The following is a 20,447-nucleotide window of genomic DNA, read 5'->3' on the forward strand; positions in this document are numbered from 1 at the left end:
GAGAAATACTTATATCAGGCATTTAACACAAATCTTTTCTCCTCCAGGGTCTGCAAAACATAAGAGCCAGCAAGGGTCAGTTGGTGGTGTTTGAGTGCCGTGTTCACTCCACTCCCCCCCTGCAGGTTCACTGGTACAGGGAGTACGACCAGATCCTGGATTCTGCTGATTTCCGAACCCTGAGGAAAAGTAGGTGCTGCTGCAGCTCTTGGTGCACAGATATTGTACTGGGACAGGGGCAGGACAGGAATGAGAGCTGCTATAAAACCCAGGAGATGTTCATAGGAGCAGAGTTTACAGTATCAGATGACCCCAAGTCACAGGCTGCTGCACAGCCTGCACTTCCCCTGGCGCTGCCGGAGTGGGTCAGGCACAGCAGGGGCAGATTCCAGGCTGTTAGTTATTAGTGACAGCCCTGCTGAGCCATGGAGGCATTGCTGCCATGTCCTAGAACCGCTGGTGAACTCGGGGGGAAAAATCATAACCTCATTTCAAACCATTTCTTATACTCCCAGGCACGAGGTCAGAGCTCCAGAGGGCCAAACCCACAGCAACCAGCTCCAAATTCAGTAGAGATTTTTGTGTATCACCTCAGTGGAGAGGTGTCTGTACCAGCAGGTTCCCCAGCCACACCTGAGCTTTCCTTACCCACGTGCCATTCCTCGTGATGGACAGAAAGGAGAGCGTTCCCTTGTAACCAGGGTGACAGCTGAGGTGGGGAAGGGAGTGAGGGATGAAGGGTTTGGGGTTTTTTCCATTCTGACATTATAATAATTTAAGTTCTTTCTCTCTTATCTTGAGCAGAGGCCTGTTCATCAACAGTTCCTGGTAAGTACACTGTGCAGCATTTTTTGTTAAATTCCTCATTACACTCAGTATTTCCCACCTCATCCAAAATAAAACAACAATGTCCAAAGGTAGCCAGAAAACAACAGTCAGTCAGGCCAAGATCTTTCAAGTTCTTAATTTTGCTTCAAGCACACAAAAAGCCCTGATTTTTTTCCACAACACTTGGAGAAAGGTACCAATCCTTTTACATTCAGCCAATGAAGAGTACCCTGTGCTAAGAGAAAGCATAGCTACCGTTCTGACCTATAATATTTTAAATTTGTGTGAGAAAAGACAGAATTTAGAAAAAAAGGAAAAACAAAACACAAAAAAACCCCAAAACAACTAAACAAACAAAACACCCACCATAAAAATGTGCTTTGTTTCATTAACATCACAGGAGGAGTCTTCTTTAATCTTTCTCCTTCTAAACCCCTTCACTTCCCATGCCCTCTACATCACTTTTTTTGCACTTTATTAGTGCCAATCCCCACCACTAAGTAAAGAGTCCTGTAAGGAGCAGCTCCTACAGGTTAACATTTGCCTCTTGTGCTACAACATCATGCCTGAATCTCTTATTTCAGAGGAAGTCTGCACCCTGGTTATTACAGAAGCTTTCCCAGAAGACTCTGGAATATTTAAATGTGTTGCTGAAAATGAATTTGGGTCTGCGGCATCCAGTGCTCATCTCTCTGTTTCCCCAGGTAAGCACATGGATTTCTGTGTTGAGCAGCTAAGCACAAAAGAATTTGCTGCTGCTCAACATCAGGCAGAATCACAGATATTTGCCAAGCAGAAGCCAGACCCAAACAATTCTGTAGGCTCAAGAGAATAGAAACGCCCAAAAAAATGCATTCTGCTTGGGTACCTCTCAGAGCTGGATGCAGGTTGTTCTGTGTTTGTGCTTTTGGTTCCTCTCCTTCCTGGCTCAAGGATGACAAGGTGGAGCGGCTGTTCCCTCTCTCAGAGGGGTCTCATCCCTGAGCTTCATCCCTCCAGGGATTCCAGCTTGGCCCAACACATTGGCTGTGTCTATATACCTTGTTTATGGTTTTTATGGCTCCACCTGAGCTGTTTGGTTCATGCTGGAAGCCATTTGCAACCAGAACAGCCCCTGGCATGTGCCCAGAGCTCCCCAGCCCTGCCAGAGCCAGGTTTGGCTCGTGCAGGTTTCAGTCAGTGCAGAGCACAATGAGCCTCATCCTGCTGCTCAGACATTCCAGCTTCCCATCCCATTGCTGCACTGGTGAGCCACCACTGCTCCTACCTGACCTGGGGACAATTCTACCTCCACTGCACTGGTGAGCCACCTCTGCACTGCTCCTACCTGACCTGGGGACAATTCTACTTCCAGGAGCCAAAGAGCTGGACAGCTTTGGAGGTGCTGCCCCCAGGCCAGCTGTGCAGGTCACCATGAAGAGGTCCAGCTTCCCCAGGAGCAGCCAGGCAGGAGCCAAGGAGCGTGGGGCAGCTGCTCTGCCCTCCTACAGCCCAGAGAGCCCCGGGCTGGGCCCTGCAGCCTCCAGCTTGGGCCAGAAGGGCTCCAAGAGCCAGGCTGAGGAGTTCCATGGGGCTTACGAGAACTCGCCTCGGGCTTCACCTCTGAGGTAAGACAGAGAGAAATTCACACTCCTGGGCCAGCTTTGTACACCACTTGGGGCATGAACTGCCCAGGGATGCCAGCTGCTCACCGCAGTGCCCCTGAGCCTGACAGCCTGAGCTGTTTGCCTGGTGACAATGACAATGTGCAGCACCAGCCTGGCAGCCACAGCCCAGGCTCCATTTGACCAAGGGTGTGACCCCCTAAAGCACCAGGGAAGGGCCTGGAGTTGTTTGCAGCAGTGCATGTCTGTGTCTAACCTAAAAGCATCACTCCAAATAATTGCCCTCTAGGAGACCTTTGGCTCCACAGCAGGGCATGAGGCAGAGATCACAGTACCTGGGGAATCTCAGGGTACCTTCCTTGGTGGCCTTGACCAAGGGCATCACCTCATGTTTCTGTTTCCTGTTCTGAAAGACAGCACTAAAACTTGAGACCCTGTAAGCATGGAGCAGGCAGGACTTGCAAAGCACTCTGTGGAGGAAAAGCACTGAGCCAGTGACCCACTGCACAGAAGGAAAACTGTCCCACGCCATGGCAGGGACACTCCCCACTCAGGAGATGGAGACCTTCCCCCAGTAATTAAATATTCAATTTTATAACAATACTTGATCCAATTTCCATCCCGAATGCAGCTCTCAAGTCACTGCACACTTATTGCATTACCAGTTCTCCTGTTTGATTGCTCCAGAGAAGCAAATCAGGTTGGAATGCATAGATTGGTGACATCATCCCCATTTCTAGAGGGCTTCTCAGGGGTTTGTAGACATAATGATGGCCTGGAATGGTGACAGTTCAGCCATCCAAGCCCAGCAGAGGATTCCCTCAGTGTGTTGGGGACAGGGAGAGCTGTGTGGGGGCAGAGGTGTGCCTGCTCTCCCAGCTGAGTGCCAGCCTGCAGCTGCAGGGATCCTGTTACAGGCTGTGGAAAGGCTGTCCCTGACAGAGACCATTCCCTGGATGAGAGATTATTTTTGGATGTACTCAGCCATTTTAACTAAACCAGTTATTTTAACAATTCTCTACAGCCTCCTTCAAATTTTACCACAGGAGAGATCATATTTCAGTATAGATGTCTCCATGCAGGAGAGTTACTTTTTTGCTAAATCACTGAGTAAAAATGGTTTTGCTTCAATAACCAGCATGCAGATCATTAAGAGGAAGCTCTCAGTTTGGCTTCAAGCCCTTCTATGAAATCCAGGCTTGCTCCAGGAAAATCAGCTGGGACCCTAAGCAGACCCTAATGCACAAAGGGATTTACCATGCCACCAAAATCAGCTATGTAATAGCTTTTTAGAATGTAGGTTACATATGTGTATGTATATATATATAAATGTAAACAAAAAACATTAACTAGTCCAGACTTTGGACACATCTCAAAACACAGTGAGACACTATTACAATTTCTAGATATACCCATCTATGAGAATTTAAATACCTTTAAATCCCACAGACATACTGCCAGGTGCTTTGAAACCTCATTATGAACGTGACTCAGCATTGTAAATGTTGCTGTTACCTCAAACTCAGCAATCATGGCTAATGGCTGGCTGTAAAATAACTGTCTTGTTAGTCAGATTTAGCATATAATTCCCTCATGTAGTGAATGTGGTTGCAACTGTATTACCAAAGGCAGATACCAACAAAGGCAGTGATGACAGAACAAAGCCATTACTGGGAATAGCTATAAAATGAATGAAATCCTTGTACCCATATTTTCCCAATTATTGCCTAGCAACAGGCACTCCACAAAAGCCACAAAATGCAATTCAAGACTGTCACTACCAGCTACTCCTTTCTGAGCCCTTGACACCTGCAGCTTGCAGTGTCCCCAACAGCCTTGAAGCAGAATAAAACCATTGCTGATTGCTAACTTCATTAAAGAAACTCAATCCAAGCAAAAGAGGAGGCTTCAGGCACTAATATACTGCCAGGTATTTTGGACTTCATCTTTTAAGTATCTTAATTAATAAGCAACAGATCCTTAACTCTTCTTCTAGGCATTTTTTGCTATGTCTCAAGCAGTGAGAAGAACCCACTCAGAAGCAGCAGGGCACCATTCTTAGAGAGTAAACTGAAGCAGGACAGAAAATCTGATTTCTGACACCTCGCAGTGCTGGCCACAGTGCGATCGAGTTCCTTGGCACAGGAGATGAGATTTATTCCTCTGCCTTCATCAGTTCAGCTTCCAGTTCTCTCACCTTTTTTCCTACCTTCTGGATGTCACGTTTTCCTGGTCCTTCTCTTTCACACAAGCTGTCCTGGTTGTGTTCACCCTTTTAAGTGTGTAAACTCTCCTTAAACTGATGCCTCGCAGCCGACTTCAGTGCTAAGTTGAGGTTGGTGGGAAGCCAGGGAGCCTGAGCACGGAGCCTGCCCTTTACCGCGCTCACAGCTCCAAAGCTCCCTGCTGGGCAGCGATCATAGGTACCTTTATTCAAGTACTCCCCTCTCTCTGTGCAAACCACCTATTTTTAATTATTGTTTCGTTTCCTTTTTTTTTTTTTTTTTACGTAAAAAGCAAACAACTTCTAAGACAAGTAGGGACTCATTCCCTCCCTTAATCACTTTCATGCGAGGAATTTATATAAATTAGCGCTCAATTAACACCTGCTCTGTAGTTTTCGTTCACAAATGATGTTTAGACACCTACACCGGAGGTGGATTAACCTCGAGAAGATCGCGGTGCTGACAGATGCCGGGCAAGGAAAGGAGATGGAGCAGCTGAGAGCCCGCACGCAGCGGAACTTTCGGGCTTGGGGTCGTTTTAAACAGTAGTCGATAAACTTATGCCCAAGTATAATTAAGATATTTAAACCCCTATAATGTTAATTTCAGATGTAATTAAGCATTGAAGCTGGTGATGAAAGGGATACGAATCACCTCACCTGCCAGCAGGACCTGCTGCTGTTCTGGTGAGAGCACCACAGCTGCATTTTTTAATCCATGTAAACACATATAATAACAAACACAAACAGCAAAATATTTATATTTCCCGTATTTTTATCTCTTTTTTTTCCATAAGACTAGTCATGTTACTCAGTTTATGACTGATCAGACACATCCATGAGCGGTGCCGCCGCTCCTGACCGAGCTCCGTACCGGAGCGGGGTCACCCGGGCTGGGGGAGCTGACCCTGGGCATGGAGGGAGAGCTCGCTCGGGTCTGCGGCTGGGGGGATTTCAGCCACCTTTAAACCTGGCTCTCGAGTGTGCGTTAAGTGCACAGCCTTAAAATCGGTACCAGAGCTCTATCACTGCAGAGGCAATTAGCTACAAATTAGTACATGAATTAAGCAAGGAATTTAGAGCCACAGAATGGTTTGGGCTGGAAAGGACCTTAGAGATGACCTTTTTTCTGCCATAGGCAGGGACACATTTCCCTGGACCAGACTATTCAGGGCCCCATCCGACCTGGCCTTGAACACCAGGGATGGGTCAGTCACAGCTTCTCTGGGCAAGAATTCCCTTGGGATAACAGTGAGATTTCGGTACGTTCAAGCATATTGTGGCAGTCCTTGCTGCTGCTCCCTGGCGGTGCTAAGGGCAGAACAGCTGCTTTTCTGTTCTAAAGGCGGCCACTTCTGCGATTCTGTCCCTTCTGCTGAGCCAGGGACGCTCCCGGCAGCGCTGAGCCGCGGCCGCTGCCCCTCGGGGCCGGGACAGAGCCGGGACAGGGCTGGGACAGAGCAGGGACAGAGCCGGGACAGGGCTGGGACAGAGCGGGGCCGGCCGGCCCGAAGCAGCAGCAGCAGCGGCAGCGGTAGAAGCGGACTCGGGCGCTCGGAGCGCCGGGCGGTCCCAGCGCAGCCGCCGCGGATCCACTGCCCGCGGGCACCTGCCCAAGGGCCGGCCCCGGCCCTTGCCCAGTCTCCGGCTGTGTAAGGAGACTCTTATTGTGACAGCGGCGGGGGCCGGGGACAGGCCGGGCCCGCGGTGTCACCGCTGGCAGCACATTAAAGCCTCCGGGCTCGTCCCGCCGCGCAGAGGGCGGCTATGACAGTGAATGACCGTCCTTCCCAAAATACCGGCCACGGCCCAGGTGACAGCTCCTAGGCTGTAGGTAAGGCGCTTGTTGGGGTTTTCCCCACGTCACTTGTCACTTGGAGGCTGGTCAGGGAGGTGGCGTGAGGGACGGCTGGGAATGCTGAGGTGGAACCGCACCTGGAGGGTGCGGCGGTGTCAGAGGGAACGTGGGCAGCAACTCAGCCAAAACACGGGTTTGGTTTTCAGCAGGAAAACTGTCCCTGATATTGTTTTAATTTGTGAGGTCAAATGTCTCTTTGGATTTATTTTTTTCCCTCCCAAATCAAGGTGGAACGATTTGAGGAAAACATGGCTTATCCCTTGCTGTGAGAAGTGACGCTGTGCACCAGAGCTTGCTTAAGGGCAGTGTTGTAAAAAACAGAGTAAACGCTGGTTGCTGTCCACAGCCTGTGGTACAGTGAGTGTACAAATCCGTGCACAGGTAGTGGTATAAAAACGGGGTAAAGACAAGACTGAACGAGTTTTCTGCACTAGTGAATGAGGACATAGTGTGGACATGCTCCAGAAGTTTGAGCCAGCTTCAAATTCCAAGAGTATGACGCGGGAAAAGTTAGGGAATTTTTACTATAAGGCCTCTGTTTACTTACAACTAATTCACAACTAATATTGATGATTACCTGCAGGAAATGAAAGCCTTGAGTCCTTATTGTAGGAGCAATGTCTCCACTTATCTCCCCCCATGGGAATTTATGACCTCGTGGAGCCCTTCTCTGGGCTCTCCAACGAGAGGAATACAATACACTGGGTGTATATATAGCAGTGAAACAGCTGATCTCAGTGGGGCAAGATTACAATTTTTTCCAGCACATGTAACTGTGGGGATTTATATTCCTTTTCTTCTTCTTCTTCTTTTTTTTTTTTTTTAATTAGTGGCTTTATGCTTATTTTTGGGGATTATTTTTTTTATCCTGGAGCTGAAGTAATTTGTCCATTCTAAAAAGCTTGCTAAATGAAACTCTCCCAGGTTTTGAGTTGATGGAAAGCCCGGGTTTTTAGATATCAAACACCTACCTGCAAAATAAATCAGGACTCTGAGCAGCTCAGCTTGCCCTACCTTATCTTGCAGCTCATGTCCTTCTGGCAATTAGCAGCCTTAACAGCAAATATCGAGAAATCACGTCAAACAGAGACACACAGTCCTTGGCATTCTAATCCCAAATCTCAGCTGGATATTAGAAACTCTGAATTCAAAACCCATTAGAGAAGAAATCAGATTTGGTTTCAAAAGTTTAGTTTTAGACTTGAAAGTGAAACTTTCATGCTTCCCTATGGTACAAGGAGCTTCTTGGCACAGATAGCTGGTTCTGGGAAATAGTACATTTAGCATTTTGACAGGGCACAAAACAGCAGGATCCAGGGATCTGTAGTTAAGATGATATATGGGAAATTACCTGGCTTAGTAGTACTATCTCTGTCTATCTATAGAATTAGGCAGGTGGTAACCAATTTCTATTTCCTTTAGCATTTACTGGGCTCTGGCATATAAGACAAGACCAGTAGTCATTGCACCTGAGCCAGACAGACTGTGTGACTTGTTACTGTGACCCAAAATGCTCATACAGTTATAGGGCAGTTCTAACAAGTCCTAAATAACGTTATTTTAAGTTCAAGCTTTAATTTAGTTGAACTTTAACTTCATAGTGTTTTATTTGCTAGTGGCTGCTCAGAACACAGTATTTTGGTGATTCAGCTTGTGACATACAATTTATTTTATCTGTATTGTCTTCCTTAAGGGAAAATCCACTCCAAGAAAGCCTCTATTCTGCAAGGCAAGGGTTCCATTCTATCCAGGAGCCCAGCCAGGAAAACTTTTGTGGCCTGTCACCTAGCTTTTACCAGCCACCTATCCAAAGCCAGTTATCACCAACAAAAACCCAGGACAGCCGTGAAACCTCTCCTATGAGTGTCCCTAATCTCCCATCCGTTTCCTCTATGTGCCAACCAACCATGTTTAACTACGAACGTCCAAAACACTTTATCCAGTCTAAGAACATGTGCCAAGGGCAACAGCAGCCTCCAGGACCTGCAGCAGCCTCCACAGAGCCAAGCAGAGAAATCAAACAGTCCTCCATCCTCATCCAGCCTCGTAACCCCAGCGGGCAGAAATTCTCCTCCTCGTCATCGCTGAGCTCTTCAATCACGCTCTCCTCGCCTTCCTGTAGTGCCCCTAAGGAATCCACCTATCCCATCACTCCTGCATCTGCACAGTCTCCTGCTAGCTCATCATCTGGCCAGAGGCTCCTGCCCATGCCTAACCAATCCCCCGCAGCCTTCCTGTGCTCCGTGCTCCCCTCGCAGCCCGACTATAACAGCCCAGCTCCTTCTCCCGTGGAACCTCAGTAAGTACACACAGCTGCTAACCCTCCCTGCTTCCCCCTGGCCTGTCCCAGCACTGCCCACCCCAAACCAACGCCCTGGCAAAGCTGTGCCCCTGCACAGCTCCCACTGACTGTGCTGAGCAAGGCAGAGCCTGCACAGGTCAGGGTAGGAGGCTGAGTGCTCGTCCTTGTGTGGGAGTCAAACTGCACTCTGGGCATGCCACAGGCTGCTGGCTGACTTTGCTGGGGCTGGTTTGAGTTGTTTAGTTGGATTTGACAGAAATTTCTTATGGTTGTTTAGAACAGAAGACAGGCACCTATCTCAAGTTAATTTCTTTCCAAAGCATGTCTTATGAACAGGGAGACAGTAGTATTCCCAACATCACTTAAAGAGTCCTAGTAAGTCTCAGCAATATTTTCAGGTTGTACATCATGATGTGGATCTAAACTCACGTACAATACCCCTTTTATTAATCACACATGCAAAAGAAAGGCAGCCAGCCCCTTGAAAATTTCACTCCTTTAGACCAAAGAATAAATTCTTTCCTAAATATGTATTATATCATTTTGCCTTTGGGCTGCAATCCAAATATCTTCCAAGGTCAGTGAGCTCTCAAAGGGAGCTGGGCCTTGCCTTCTCACCAGCTTGTATTCCTGCCAATATCAGCTGGAGGTCCTGGGGAAAGTCAGGGTAGAATACACGCAAAGTGAGATATTGGAAAGTTGATAGGGGCAGGGGGTCCTGCTGACTTGGATATAAACCCAGGTTTGAGGGTCAGTTTGCATTCAGCAAATCAGAATATTTCTGTCTGTTTTCTGAATCATAGCACTGAGGGAAGGGGAAAGGTAAGATAGGGTGGGTTATCTGGGGAGACTTTCCTGAAGTCCTGCAGGAGTGTGGGGGGTTTGGGACACTGCTGGGGTTTGTGTTTGTAGTGTGGGGTTGTTTGTTTCAGTAGCAAAGGGCTTGGGTGCCTCACTATGCTTTTTGTGTAAGCTGCTGTTAAGTATAACTTGCAGTGTATTGAGGAATTCTTTTCCCAATCTCACTACTAATGGGCAAACAGGGACATGAGGTGTGCTCATCTGTGGGGGAAATCATTCAAGTTTTATAACTCACATTAAGTTATTAAGTCCAAGCAGTGCTGGGAGTATTCTGGAATTATAACCCTTCTACTCTAGTCTAGTCAGCAGAACAAATTCCCAAGCCACAGGAGGAAGAGGATTTGAAATAGAAATAATTTCTGAACTCAAGTGCAGCACAGGAGACCCCACTGCAGGTCACAAACCAGGTTAGACCTGTCAGCACAGAGTGCTGTGACCTCCAGCAGACCTTTGCAACCCACTCTGATGGCTGCTCCTCTTTTCCTGGCATCTTTCAGAACCAGATGTGGTACCCAGCTCCAGGAGCTGACTGCACCCGTGGCTGTGGACGGCAGGGCCAGGCTGGGAGGGGCCTCTGCAGGATGTAGGGATGCTGTGTTGTGAGGAAACTCAGTGACTTGGCTGCACCATGATGCTTCTTGTCCTTTAGGTTTTGATACTCAAATTGCCCAACTTGGCCTGTTCTGCTCCCAGATGCTTTGTGGGCTCATCTGAACCACATTTCTCAGGAGGCAGGCTCACATTTTGTGTGCATTCTCTGAAGCTGTAGCAAATACTCCATCAGGCCCACAGGAATAACTTTGTTTTCTCCTCCTGTGTGAGTAGTTACTCACAGCCCATGTATAACAAACAAGCCAGCATCAACTCTATGCAGAAGACATCAGACCAAGAAATTCGAGGAACAAAGGAGGCCCTCATCCAGGACCTGGAAAAGAAACTGAGATGCAAGGACAGCCTCCTCCAGAATGGTAACCAGGTAAGGGACTAAAGAGCTCCCAGGAGGGCAGGCAGGCTGCAGAGATGCTGCATCCCAGGGGCTGGAGCCTCCAAACTGAGCTAAAAGCAGAAGGAAATGCAGGAGCAGCACTGCCCTTTACTCAGAACCTCGGCAGATCCCATGAGAGCAAAAGCCATTTATGACCAAAATATTCTTTCAATGTGAAAGAAAAAGGAACATGTTTAGAGCTGTGGCACAAATTTGAACTCTCTTCTGGGCATCCTGTTGAATATCACATCCACAGAAAATTAAAAATCCAAGGAGAATGCCTCAGTTCTCTGGATATGACTACAACCTGGTTTTCAACACTGAGATTAATAAACGTCTCAAAATTATTAGAACCTGAGGAAAAATTGGAATATTTGAAATTTCAGTCCATGGACCACTACCAAATGGCGTAATTTTTTTCTTTTATATGAACAACAATAAATGAAAGAAATTATCATAATGAGCTTTTATCATAAAGCCTGTCTCTTCTAAGAAGGCCTCTTAGCCTCAGTACTAATTTATTTTTCTGCAGAGGGCCACAATAGAATCCCCTTTATCAATAAATCAAAATCTGGGGGAAAAATTTGCTACCAGTTGGGAAGCCCACTGCAGCAATCTAGAGCAGGCAGGTTTCTAATGTGGGAACCTTTCTGCTGGCTGGAGGCAGACTGGTAAAAGCCCAGGGTTTAGTTTCCATCTTCTTTCCCCTGAAGCAGAAAGGAGTATTCTCATGATCATCGCTGAGAACAGCTTTGTGTCATATATGTAATGTTAAATATTGAATGGGCAAACAAATAGGTCAAATCTGACTGAATATGCCCCTAAACAGGAATGTCCCATGTGCTGTAGGAAACCTTGTCATAACAAGTCAGCTTTTCTTCCCATAGGAAGAAGCCAGGCTAAAAATAAGTCTTATGCAATCACCACTGTGTCCTCCTCCCCTTGTCCTCCAACAAGCCTGAGCCAACTGGCCAATCTCAGCCACACTTGATACACACTTAAGGACCTCAGGGATATTCAGCTCTCACAGGTTTTGCTGAAGGTCTTGTGCTCTCTTCTAAAGAAAAGTCCCACAAGGCTCCCAAACCTTTCCCCAGCCAGCAGCAGACTCATGTATATCTGTACAGAGCAGAAATTCAGTCACAGCTTGCCCTCGTGTCACAAAACCCAAACCTGAGTGAAACTTTGTGGGCAGCAAAGTGTCAGGTGCTTTGGTGCTAAGGTACTTCTCTAAAGTAACCCAACTGACAGAGCTTGAATTTAACTCTGCTCATTTTTATCCCTGTGTGCCACATCCAGAGTGTAGGCACTGACTGTGCCGTGCTTGAAATGCGTCCTTGCCTCCTCCCCAGCATCTCACCCTGCACATGTGCTGGCAGAAACCTCCCCAGTGCTTCCAGGGGCAGTGGTGCTCCCCTCTGGCTGTGGCTTTTTTGGGAGCATCCATCATGCCTCCAGCTCCACAGCTGAATGGCTTGGGAAGTTTTCCCAGCCCTAACAGAAAGGTACCCTGGGACTTACTCTGGCTTCTGTGGATGATGCCATCAGCTACCCATAAATAATCCCAGCAGAGAAAGAGGAGGAGTGGAAGGCCACAGATGGCATTAGGGAGGCTTTGATGAACAGGCAGTTTAATCTTTTATGCATTTCAGTGCTGTATATATTGAGGCTGACTTCAGTTGGCATCACAGACTGCAAACCCTCTGGGCCAGACTTCTGGTCAGCTCCTGCTTCCATTGACAACATCCTGAACTTGTGGCATATTCGTGTGCTCTTGACAAGCTGATCTGAAATAGCAAATGGGCTTGTGACTGGAATTGCTGTGCACTCTGCCCCCAGAGACTGACCTATGAGGAGAGGATGGCTCGCAGGCTGCTCGGACCAGTGAATGCTGCCTCAGTGCTGGACTCACAGGCTGAAGACAGCGTGCAGAATGCACAGGTAACTGGGCACTGCCTCTGCAGCAAGGGTTTCCTGGGGTTGTGCTGCGGTGTGCTTGTACCTGGGAGGGCAGAGATGGGGTTTATTTGGTGCCAGCACAGGTGAGGGGTGGCTCTCAAAGGCAGAGCTCTCCGTGGCAGGGGTTTGGTGTTTTCACAGGGGGAAAATTCAAGCACCATTCCTTTGCTGTGCCTGATCTGTAGGAATGACCTCTCCAGGGAGGAATTCCAACAGCAGCTGCACAGCACAGCACCCAGTGCCTGTGACAGGCAGGGAGCAGCACCACAAGGGAGCCAGGTACCCACTCCAGCAGCCTGAGGGCAGGCTGGGCCAGGACAACAAGATTTACACCTGCCACTGCTGGGAACAAGTGACATTGGCTTCAAGAGGTCATGGCCTTGGGCTGGGATTGGTTGGGTTTCAGCCCTTGCAGGGGGCTGCAACCATTAAGAGAATGCAAAGCAGTTATTTCAGCAGCCCACATGCTGATAGACAAGAATTTATCACTACTGGCTTTTTCCAAAGGGTTTTAGTTGGAGACTTGCATCATTTGTTGGTCATTCAGGCCAGTTAGAAGCTTTCTTTGGTGCCTCTGTGCTCAAAGTTAGCAGAAATGTCTGTGGTGTGGCACTGGGTACCTGTGCAGGAAAGTAAACACCCTCCTGCTGCCAGGAGCAGAGAGCCAGGAGCAGGCACACACCTGCCAGAGAGCCCTCAGCAAAACTCCTGCATGGAACAGACACTGAGGATCACAGCAAAGGGGGAATACACAGTTTGAGCTGTCTCGCCCCAACAATCACCTGGCAAGATCAGGAAAGAAGGAGAAATCATGAATGTCAGAGAGCACGGGAAGCCTCATCTTTTGCAGAGAACAAGGAAATATTCAGTCAAAACAGGATGGCTGACAACTTTTCAGCATGTGTGAAATGCTGCTTAAAAAAAAAGAACATTGGAAGCAGAGATTGGCTTATGTTTGGGACATCTTACTTCCATTGTTCAGTCTTATTTTTAAATAATGCAGTCACTGATTCATTCAGCCTCCTGATCCCTCAGGAACTTAACTCAGTCCATGTAACAGGTCATTAGAATCATCAGCAACTCCACCACTACAGCATAATTTCACAGAAGTAATGACTGTACAGAACTTGTGCTAATGAGCAGATACAGGCAATTGCCTTGGACTCCACGTGAACTCAGCCCAGCAAAACCCTCATTCACGTCATATTCCCCCTGAACTTAAAACTGCCTCCTTGCTTGTAGTTTAAACCCAGGCTTAAATGTTCCACAGGACTGGGCTGCAGAGCACAGAACCAAGCCCTGGGATGGCTCAAGGCAAGCACTCCAGAAATTTCCATGCAGAGTTTGCTCTCTCTGACTCCATTGCTAAAACGAGTCGCTGGCACCAAACCCTGTCGCGTTTTCCAAACATCCTGGCTCCTACCAGGAATCAATCCTGGGTACTTTAGCAGATTTAGCCATGTGATTTCAGAGTTGTCAGCGAGCTTAGCTGGTGCTGTGATCTAGAAAGAAAAGTATTTTCCAGCTCAGCATGTGTCCATGGCTGCTGGTACCATATTTAAGTGGGCACAATACGAGGCTCCTGCCAGCGATTCCGCTTCTATTCCTGCTGTGGGGAAGGACACTCTGTACTCAGCTCTCAGTTTAGCTGTTGCCAGGAGTGCTGCTCCTCTCTCACAAAGGTTATGGGCTGGCAGAAAACTTTGGGTGCCAGACAAAGCTGCTGCACCCATCACCTGGGCAACAATGAGAGGTTCTGCCATGGCAAAGCCCATGGTGAGCACAGAGTGTGTCAGGTCCTCATGCAAGTTCCTCTGCCTCCTGTCCCAAGGACTTCTGAACTATATTCACTTTGTTTTTAAGCAGCACTCAGGATATGAACTTAAAATGGCTTCTCATTCAGTCTACAGATAAATCTTTCTAAGTGAACTCACCACTCCTCTTTCTCTTCCCAAGCACCAGAATGCAGAAAACATCAGGCTGCAGGTTCCTACAACACATGTCAGGTAAAGCAAAAACTTGTGCTGTGCTATTCTTCAAGATCTTACTTCAAACATTTCTAGACAATGTTGGTTTAGTCTCACTACTTATCACTTTTACTAAAGAAGTAATTACTAAATTCACTCCCTTTTGACTAAAATGCTACCATTTATGGATGGGTGATAATGCCTATGATCTTAATCCAGTGAATTCTAAGCATAGCATTAGAGGTTTAAAAACTCCTTGGGAGTTGGGAAGTGCAACTCCCATGCACCTTGGAGAAATATCCTTTGTATTCTAGAAGATTAATTTCTAGTCAAAGAGATATAAATATTGAAATTAATATAAATTATGAAAATTAAGCAGCCAAGTTTCTCTTGTCAAGTCTTTTGGATATTAGGCCATAATGAATTCTTGTGTGCTGAATTGAACAACTTGAGCAAGAGAAGTGACTGACCAAAAGTTATGAGTTACAGCTGAAAAACCAACCAGAACTGTTAGATTCCTAAAGGTGTTGAGGGACTCCAGCTGCAATCAGGGCTTTGATACCACTTGTGCTACAGTAGATTTTACACAATTAACTGTTCCTGTCCCATTTTCAGGAGCAGACCATCCTCTAGAGGCGACGATCGTGGACATGACTCAATCCAGGAGAAGTTCTTTCAGCCACGTTTCACACAAGTGCCTGAAGATGTGGTGATTGAGGAGGGGCGGTTCTGCAGGCTGGACTTCAAAGTAATGCCAACCTCTCCCTCCCAATTCCACTGCCAACCTCTCCTTCCCATTCCACTGCCAACCTCTCCCAATTCGACTGCCAACCTCTCCCAATTCCATTGCCAACTTCTCCCTTCCAATTCCATTGACAACCTCTCCCAATTCCATTGCCAACCTCTCCCAATTCCATTCCATTCCCTCTTGGGGTGTGGGGCATGGAGAGAGGTCTCTGCAGTCCCTTTGCATTTTCATAACCCAGAGCACTAAGGGCAGATGGTTCAGGGTCTCCCCAGGCTATGGAAACCAAGAAGCAGGAGATGGCTAAATATGTCAGCATTTTCCCTTGGAAAATGTAGGTGGAAATAGCTTCATAAGATTATGATTAAAGCTGACTAGTGGTAAATATAGACCACTACAGAATGTCTCTAGACCTCCTTAGGAAGAATGAATATTAATGCCCTGCTGAAGGAAGGCTTTTTGTCAGGGAACCTTGTGCTTTGCACAGGGACTCCACTGCTTCAGTGGACACAGGTCCAGCGAGGTCTGTGCAGGACTCACCTCCCCTTAGTGAGTCTTCCCTGAGATAACTGTACCCTTGCTGGAGCAGACAAACAAGGAAATGCCATAAATAGAAACAAAACTCAAGAATGGCCTAAAACTTCATGGCAGCTGTACCAACCCTGGGGAAAGAAAGGACCCTGCTCTCCCTCACAGGCTTGGGTTTTCCTAACGAGTGCCCACCTCTTTGTTTCAGTAAACTCTGGCCAGACTTACACGTGGCCTTTAGCCATCTTCCTCCAGGTTGCCCAAACTTCTGGATGCTGTGGAGGAGCTGGAGCATGCCTGCAGGACAGCTCATTTACAGCCATTACCAGTTGTGGGTGTCAGCACTGCTGCAGTGACAGCTGTGGGAACAAAAGGCTGAACCCAAAATCAGCATCTTGGGCCTGATCAAAGCCACCTACAAGAGGGGAACAACAGGGAGCTGCAGGAACAGCATCCACTGTCTTGTAGCTAAAGCTCATCTTTCCACAGCGCTCCCTGAGCCTTTCTGTGCAACATCACATAAATATTCAGAACTAGGCAACACTATACAGCTTTGCAGCAGGAACATGGTTTGATCACCCATCAGCATCAGACTGCCTGCAGTGTTGGAGGGATTTTATCATCTTTAACTCTTCCCTGCTCTCCTCTCTCCCTCACAGGTCAGTGGGCTCCCAACTCCAGACGTGATGTGGTACCAGAATGGAAGGATGGTTCATCAGGATCAGTTCCATAAAATGATAGTGTCAGAAAAGGGGTTCCACTCGTTCATTTTTGAAGCAGTCAAATCAGCTGATGCAGGGACATACGAATGTGTGGCTGTCAACCGTGCAGGAGAAGCATCTTTCACAGTAAAAGTGGAAGTAATTGGTAAGACTGAGAGCACTGATCATTCCCTGGACACACTGGGAAAGTCTCAGCAATCTACTGCTTTTCCCCTGTGTTTGGGACATTGAACTAATGAGAAGGAAAGGTAGCACTCCACATATCCAGGATCAAACAATAAAAATCAACTTACCTGTTCCAAGACTATTTTAATAACTATATCTAGGATGCAGTATTTCTTCAAGACACTTGCATTGGGATATTTAGATATAGTGAGATGTCCAGAATTTAATTTAATTGATGTTATTAATTTTCCAGGATTGATAACATATGTGAATTGACTCTCTTTCTAAAGTGGACTGTGTTTACCACACCCTTTAGTTCATGGGAATTGCCTGCAGGCTGAGGGGCAGTGAGGAACACGTGTCCTGAATTTAGCAGCCTGAAATCTTAGAAAACAAGCATGACATGAGCATTCCACACTTCCAGTAACTCCTCCTTATCTCTCCTCTTTAATTCAGCTAAAGAACATCACATGCCTCCAACTTTCATTTTCAAGCCACAAAGCAAAAAGGTTTTTGAGGGAGACACAGCCAGGCTGGAATGCCAGATCTCTGCCATCCCAACCCCTCGGATTTACTGGAAAAGAAACAACGAAATGGTACAATATAATACAGACCGAATAAGGTATCCCACTGCTCAGCTGGCTGTTGGTGTGTTACAAACAGCAACCAGTGTTTGCTCAATCAGGTGCAAATGGGCTGGTCTCTGTAAGCAGCAGGCTGGAGAGCTGGATCTGCCCCTGGGGTGTGACACAGGGGGCACGGGCCATGTGCTCAGAGCGTGGCTTTGGGGGCACAGAGGGACAGAGCTGTGCCCAGGGCTCCTCTGGGTGCCTGCAGCAGTGGAGGGCCCCTGGAGAAGCACAGCTTCAGGACTGAAATGTGCAGTGTGAGGCTGCACACTGATGCCACGATGTGAATTGCTGGTGGCTCTAACACAAATGCAGGGTTCATGGCTGAACAGTGTGCAAGGATTGTTCTGGGGCTTTCTCAGCCCCTCAGCATGTGCACTGACTCTGCTTTCTCTTCTTCCCCCTCAAAGTACTTAGGCATTAACACCTTGGTTTTTCAGCTTGCTCCATGACAATACTGGAAGGATTTGCCTCCTGATCCATAATGCAACCAAGAAGGATGCTGGCTGGTACACCGTGTCTGCTGTCAACGGGGCAGGGGTGGCCACGTGCCACGCCAGGCTAGAGGTTGCAAGTAAGTTCCAGGCCCCAGGGCCACAGAAAGTGCAGCTTATATTCAGAGCTGGCCCTCAAGATCAATCTCATGAAGTTCAGACTGCTGGGTGGATTTATTTCCCAGACAAAAAGTAACTATCCTGGGAAAAGCTCTTTTGTTTGGTACAGGACATTGTGGAGTGTCCTTTTGCTCTTTGAAAGACTGCAATTTCCCTGACACCAAGCAAGAGGGTGAATCTAAATCTCTGGTGTCTGAGACATGGGTTTGTCTGCTAAATTCTTCCCAAAGGCTTGCTGGTTTATACTGCAGATCAAAAGCAATGGGGTTGCTCTGCCATGGGTCTCTGTGCACCCTGGGAAGGACTGAAAGAGGCTTTTTCTCTCTCTTCCAGCACATACAAATAAGCCACTTCCAGCCCCAAAGCAGTTACGGGTTCGACCAACCTTTAGCAAGTATTTGGCACTTAATGGAAGAGGACTGGATGTGAAACAAGCTTTCTCACCAGAAGGGGAGTTTCAGCGTTTGGCTGAGCAGTCTGGACTGTATGAAAGTGATGAACTTTAACTGGAAATGAAGAGGAAAACCTCACGCCCATAAGAGACAGTTACAACATAGATGCAGTTAACTGGTGATTACTCTAATTAGCAAAATACCTACTTACATATTTTTACTTTGACTCTTGCACATTCAGCTGCTCCTGTTTTACCATGTTAGATTTTATTTATATGGTTTGGTGACTGTAACCATTACTGAGTATTGCATTTTAACTAGAAAGCCTAAGAAAGCAGGTTAATTAGTTTTAACAAATGTGGGTGGGCTTAGTTCCACCTGTGCTTGGTTACATGCTAAGGTAGCTTGATCTGTACTGCTTCTCTAATATCACTCGTGGTAGTATCAGAAGTCTGTACTGTCTGAATACTAAAACCAAATAGAGTAGAGTGTTTTTATGAGAATAAATTAGAGGCAAATAAAAATTTAAATAACCAACATCAGCTGTGACTCTTCCTTGCTTGATCTGTTAAAAGCAGATTTGAATGTCTGGCATCAGCTGCAGCCTGGGAAAGATGGGTTCTTACCCTCCTAAGTTTTCCACTTGTCCCCTCCCCTGTCTGTTCCCACTGTCATTTGTCATTTGTCATATACCAAATATTTAGCATAAACTAAATGCTGACACCCTATTAACACTACACCATGCCAGTGAGGCAACATCAATATTTCTTCTCCTTGCTCTCCTGACCCAAAAGCTGCCCTCCATGATATGAATCATTAGGGCTATCATGTTTTCCCACCTTTAATCAAGGAGTGGTTGCAACTTATCCTGCTGTTGACTCTCAACAAGCTGTTGATTTGAGTCACCCAAGTGGTCTGTGTGCTGCTGTTCACAGACACTTTGTTCAAAAAGAGTATTAAATACCATGGAATTAAACCAGAACTGAAACCTTTCAAGAAAATCTGTGGGGGTTGATCTAGCCTGACTTCCTCATCAAGGTGCACAGTCAGCAAACCTCTCAAGCATCTTCCAGAACAGAAAAATTGAGGCCTCAGTTTCACCCTGCACCACTAAATAACCCCCAAATCTGAACTGCTTTACACTGACTGTTAAATTCCCCAAAAGTCCTGCAGCTCCACCACCACACATCTCCTCTGGGCTGCCCAAGTGATGAAATACACTGAGATAACTCTCCTCTTGCACGTTTGGAGATGGAGCTGATCACATGCAGCCGGCACCCAGTTTGCCCACAGGCTCCTCTGGCAGGTTGGAAAGTCTGCATCATTTCCCTGGCAGGTGTCTTCACACACAAGTGGAATAGCTGAGGTGCCTCACACTCTTTGCAGCAATCACAGTGTCAGCTGTTCCTCATTCAGTACTCACTCCTTACCCCACACATCATCCACCCAAAAACGTCCCTGCAGTGGAAATGGCTCTCAGTTCCCAGCAGCACAGCTTGGTGACAAGTGGGAATGGCAGAGCAAGGTTGGAAGCTGCTGTCACCCTCTAAATTCAGCCTGTGAGCATCCATCCCCTCCTTGCCCCTTCTCTCTGGTGAGTTCAGGTTGCTAAGCACAAACGTGAGCAAAGCCACGTCCCACCTCTGCCTGGAGCCCTCCTCTTCTGAGCATAGCAGGAGCAGCTCTGCAAGCTGATTTCTGGAGGGCAAGGCTTTCCTTGTAAACATGTTTTCATGTAGAGAACAAGAAGAAACTCCCAGTGTTAGTTCAGAGCAGCCTCACCTCGTGGTTCCCCAAAACCTTGTGCTAAATGTTGTGTTTTCAGCTCAGGAAAGGCAACCAACTCCTTCAAATGTGTTTGGAGAAATTCTGGGTACAAACAATGCTGATGCTTCTGAATAACCAGCCTAGAAAACAACAGGCCAGATAATTGCTGCATCATATGCTCAACACAAGGAAAAAGTCTGCAATAAAAAAATATTTTCATAGTTTGCAAAGGGATGGACTCTGCTGGGGCAAATGGTACCACAACACAACATAAACCCTCCCAAACAACAACAGCCA

The 20,447-nt window shown here is 47.1% G+C and overlaps 1 protein-coding gene across 3 annotated transcripts in view; it reads left to right on the forward strand.

Moving 5' to 3' along the window:
- MYOT (myotilin) overlaps positions 1-18,913 on the forward strand; it is a 32,156-nt gene extending 13,243 nt beyond the window's left edge. Inside the window, exons 4-16 of one of the 3 annotated variants that reach the window (XR_004061123.1) lie at positions 48-189; positions 805-828; positions 1,413-1,532; positions 2,183-2,435; positions 8,208-8,813; positions 10,503-10,653; positions 12,502-12,603; positions 14,578-14,627; positions 15,204-15,336; positions 16,521-16,728; positions 17,205-17,344; positions 17,818-17,951; positions 18,325-18,342. Coding sequence is in view for 2 of the 3 variants with exons in the window: in XM_030957259.1 (XP_030813119.1) it covers positions 48-189; positions 805-828; positions 1,413-1,532; positions 2,183-2,435; positions 8,208-8,813; positions 10,503-10,653; positions 12,502-12,603; positions 14,578-14,627; positions 15,204-15,336; positions 16,521-16,728; positions 17,205-17,370; positions 17,818-17,951; positions 18,325-18,497 (2,262 nt within the window). In the remaining variant the exon portion in view is untranslated. Of the gene's footprint in view, positions 1-47; positions 190-804; positions 829-1,412; positions 1,533-2,182; positions 2,436-5,930; positions 6,491-8,207; positions 8,814-10,502; positions 10,654-12,501; positions 12,604-14,577; positions 14,628-15,203; positions 15,337-16,520; positions 16,729-17,204; positions 17,371-17,817; positions 17,952-18,324 lie in introns of those variants that run through there. The other 2 variants (XM_030957259.1, XM_030957260.1) reach the window with 2 other exon arrangements.
- The last annotated feature ends 1,534 nt before the right edge of the window (positions 18,914-20,447 follow it).

The sequence above is a fragment of the Camarhynchus parvulus genome, chromosome 13 (assembly GCF_901933205.1).
Source record: "Camarhynchus parvulus chromosome 13, STF_HiC, whole genome shotgun sequence".
NCBI classification, from domain to species: domain Eukaryota; kingdom Metazoa; phylum Chordata; class Aves; order Passeriformes; family Thraupidae; genus Camarhynchus; species Camarhynchus parvulus.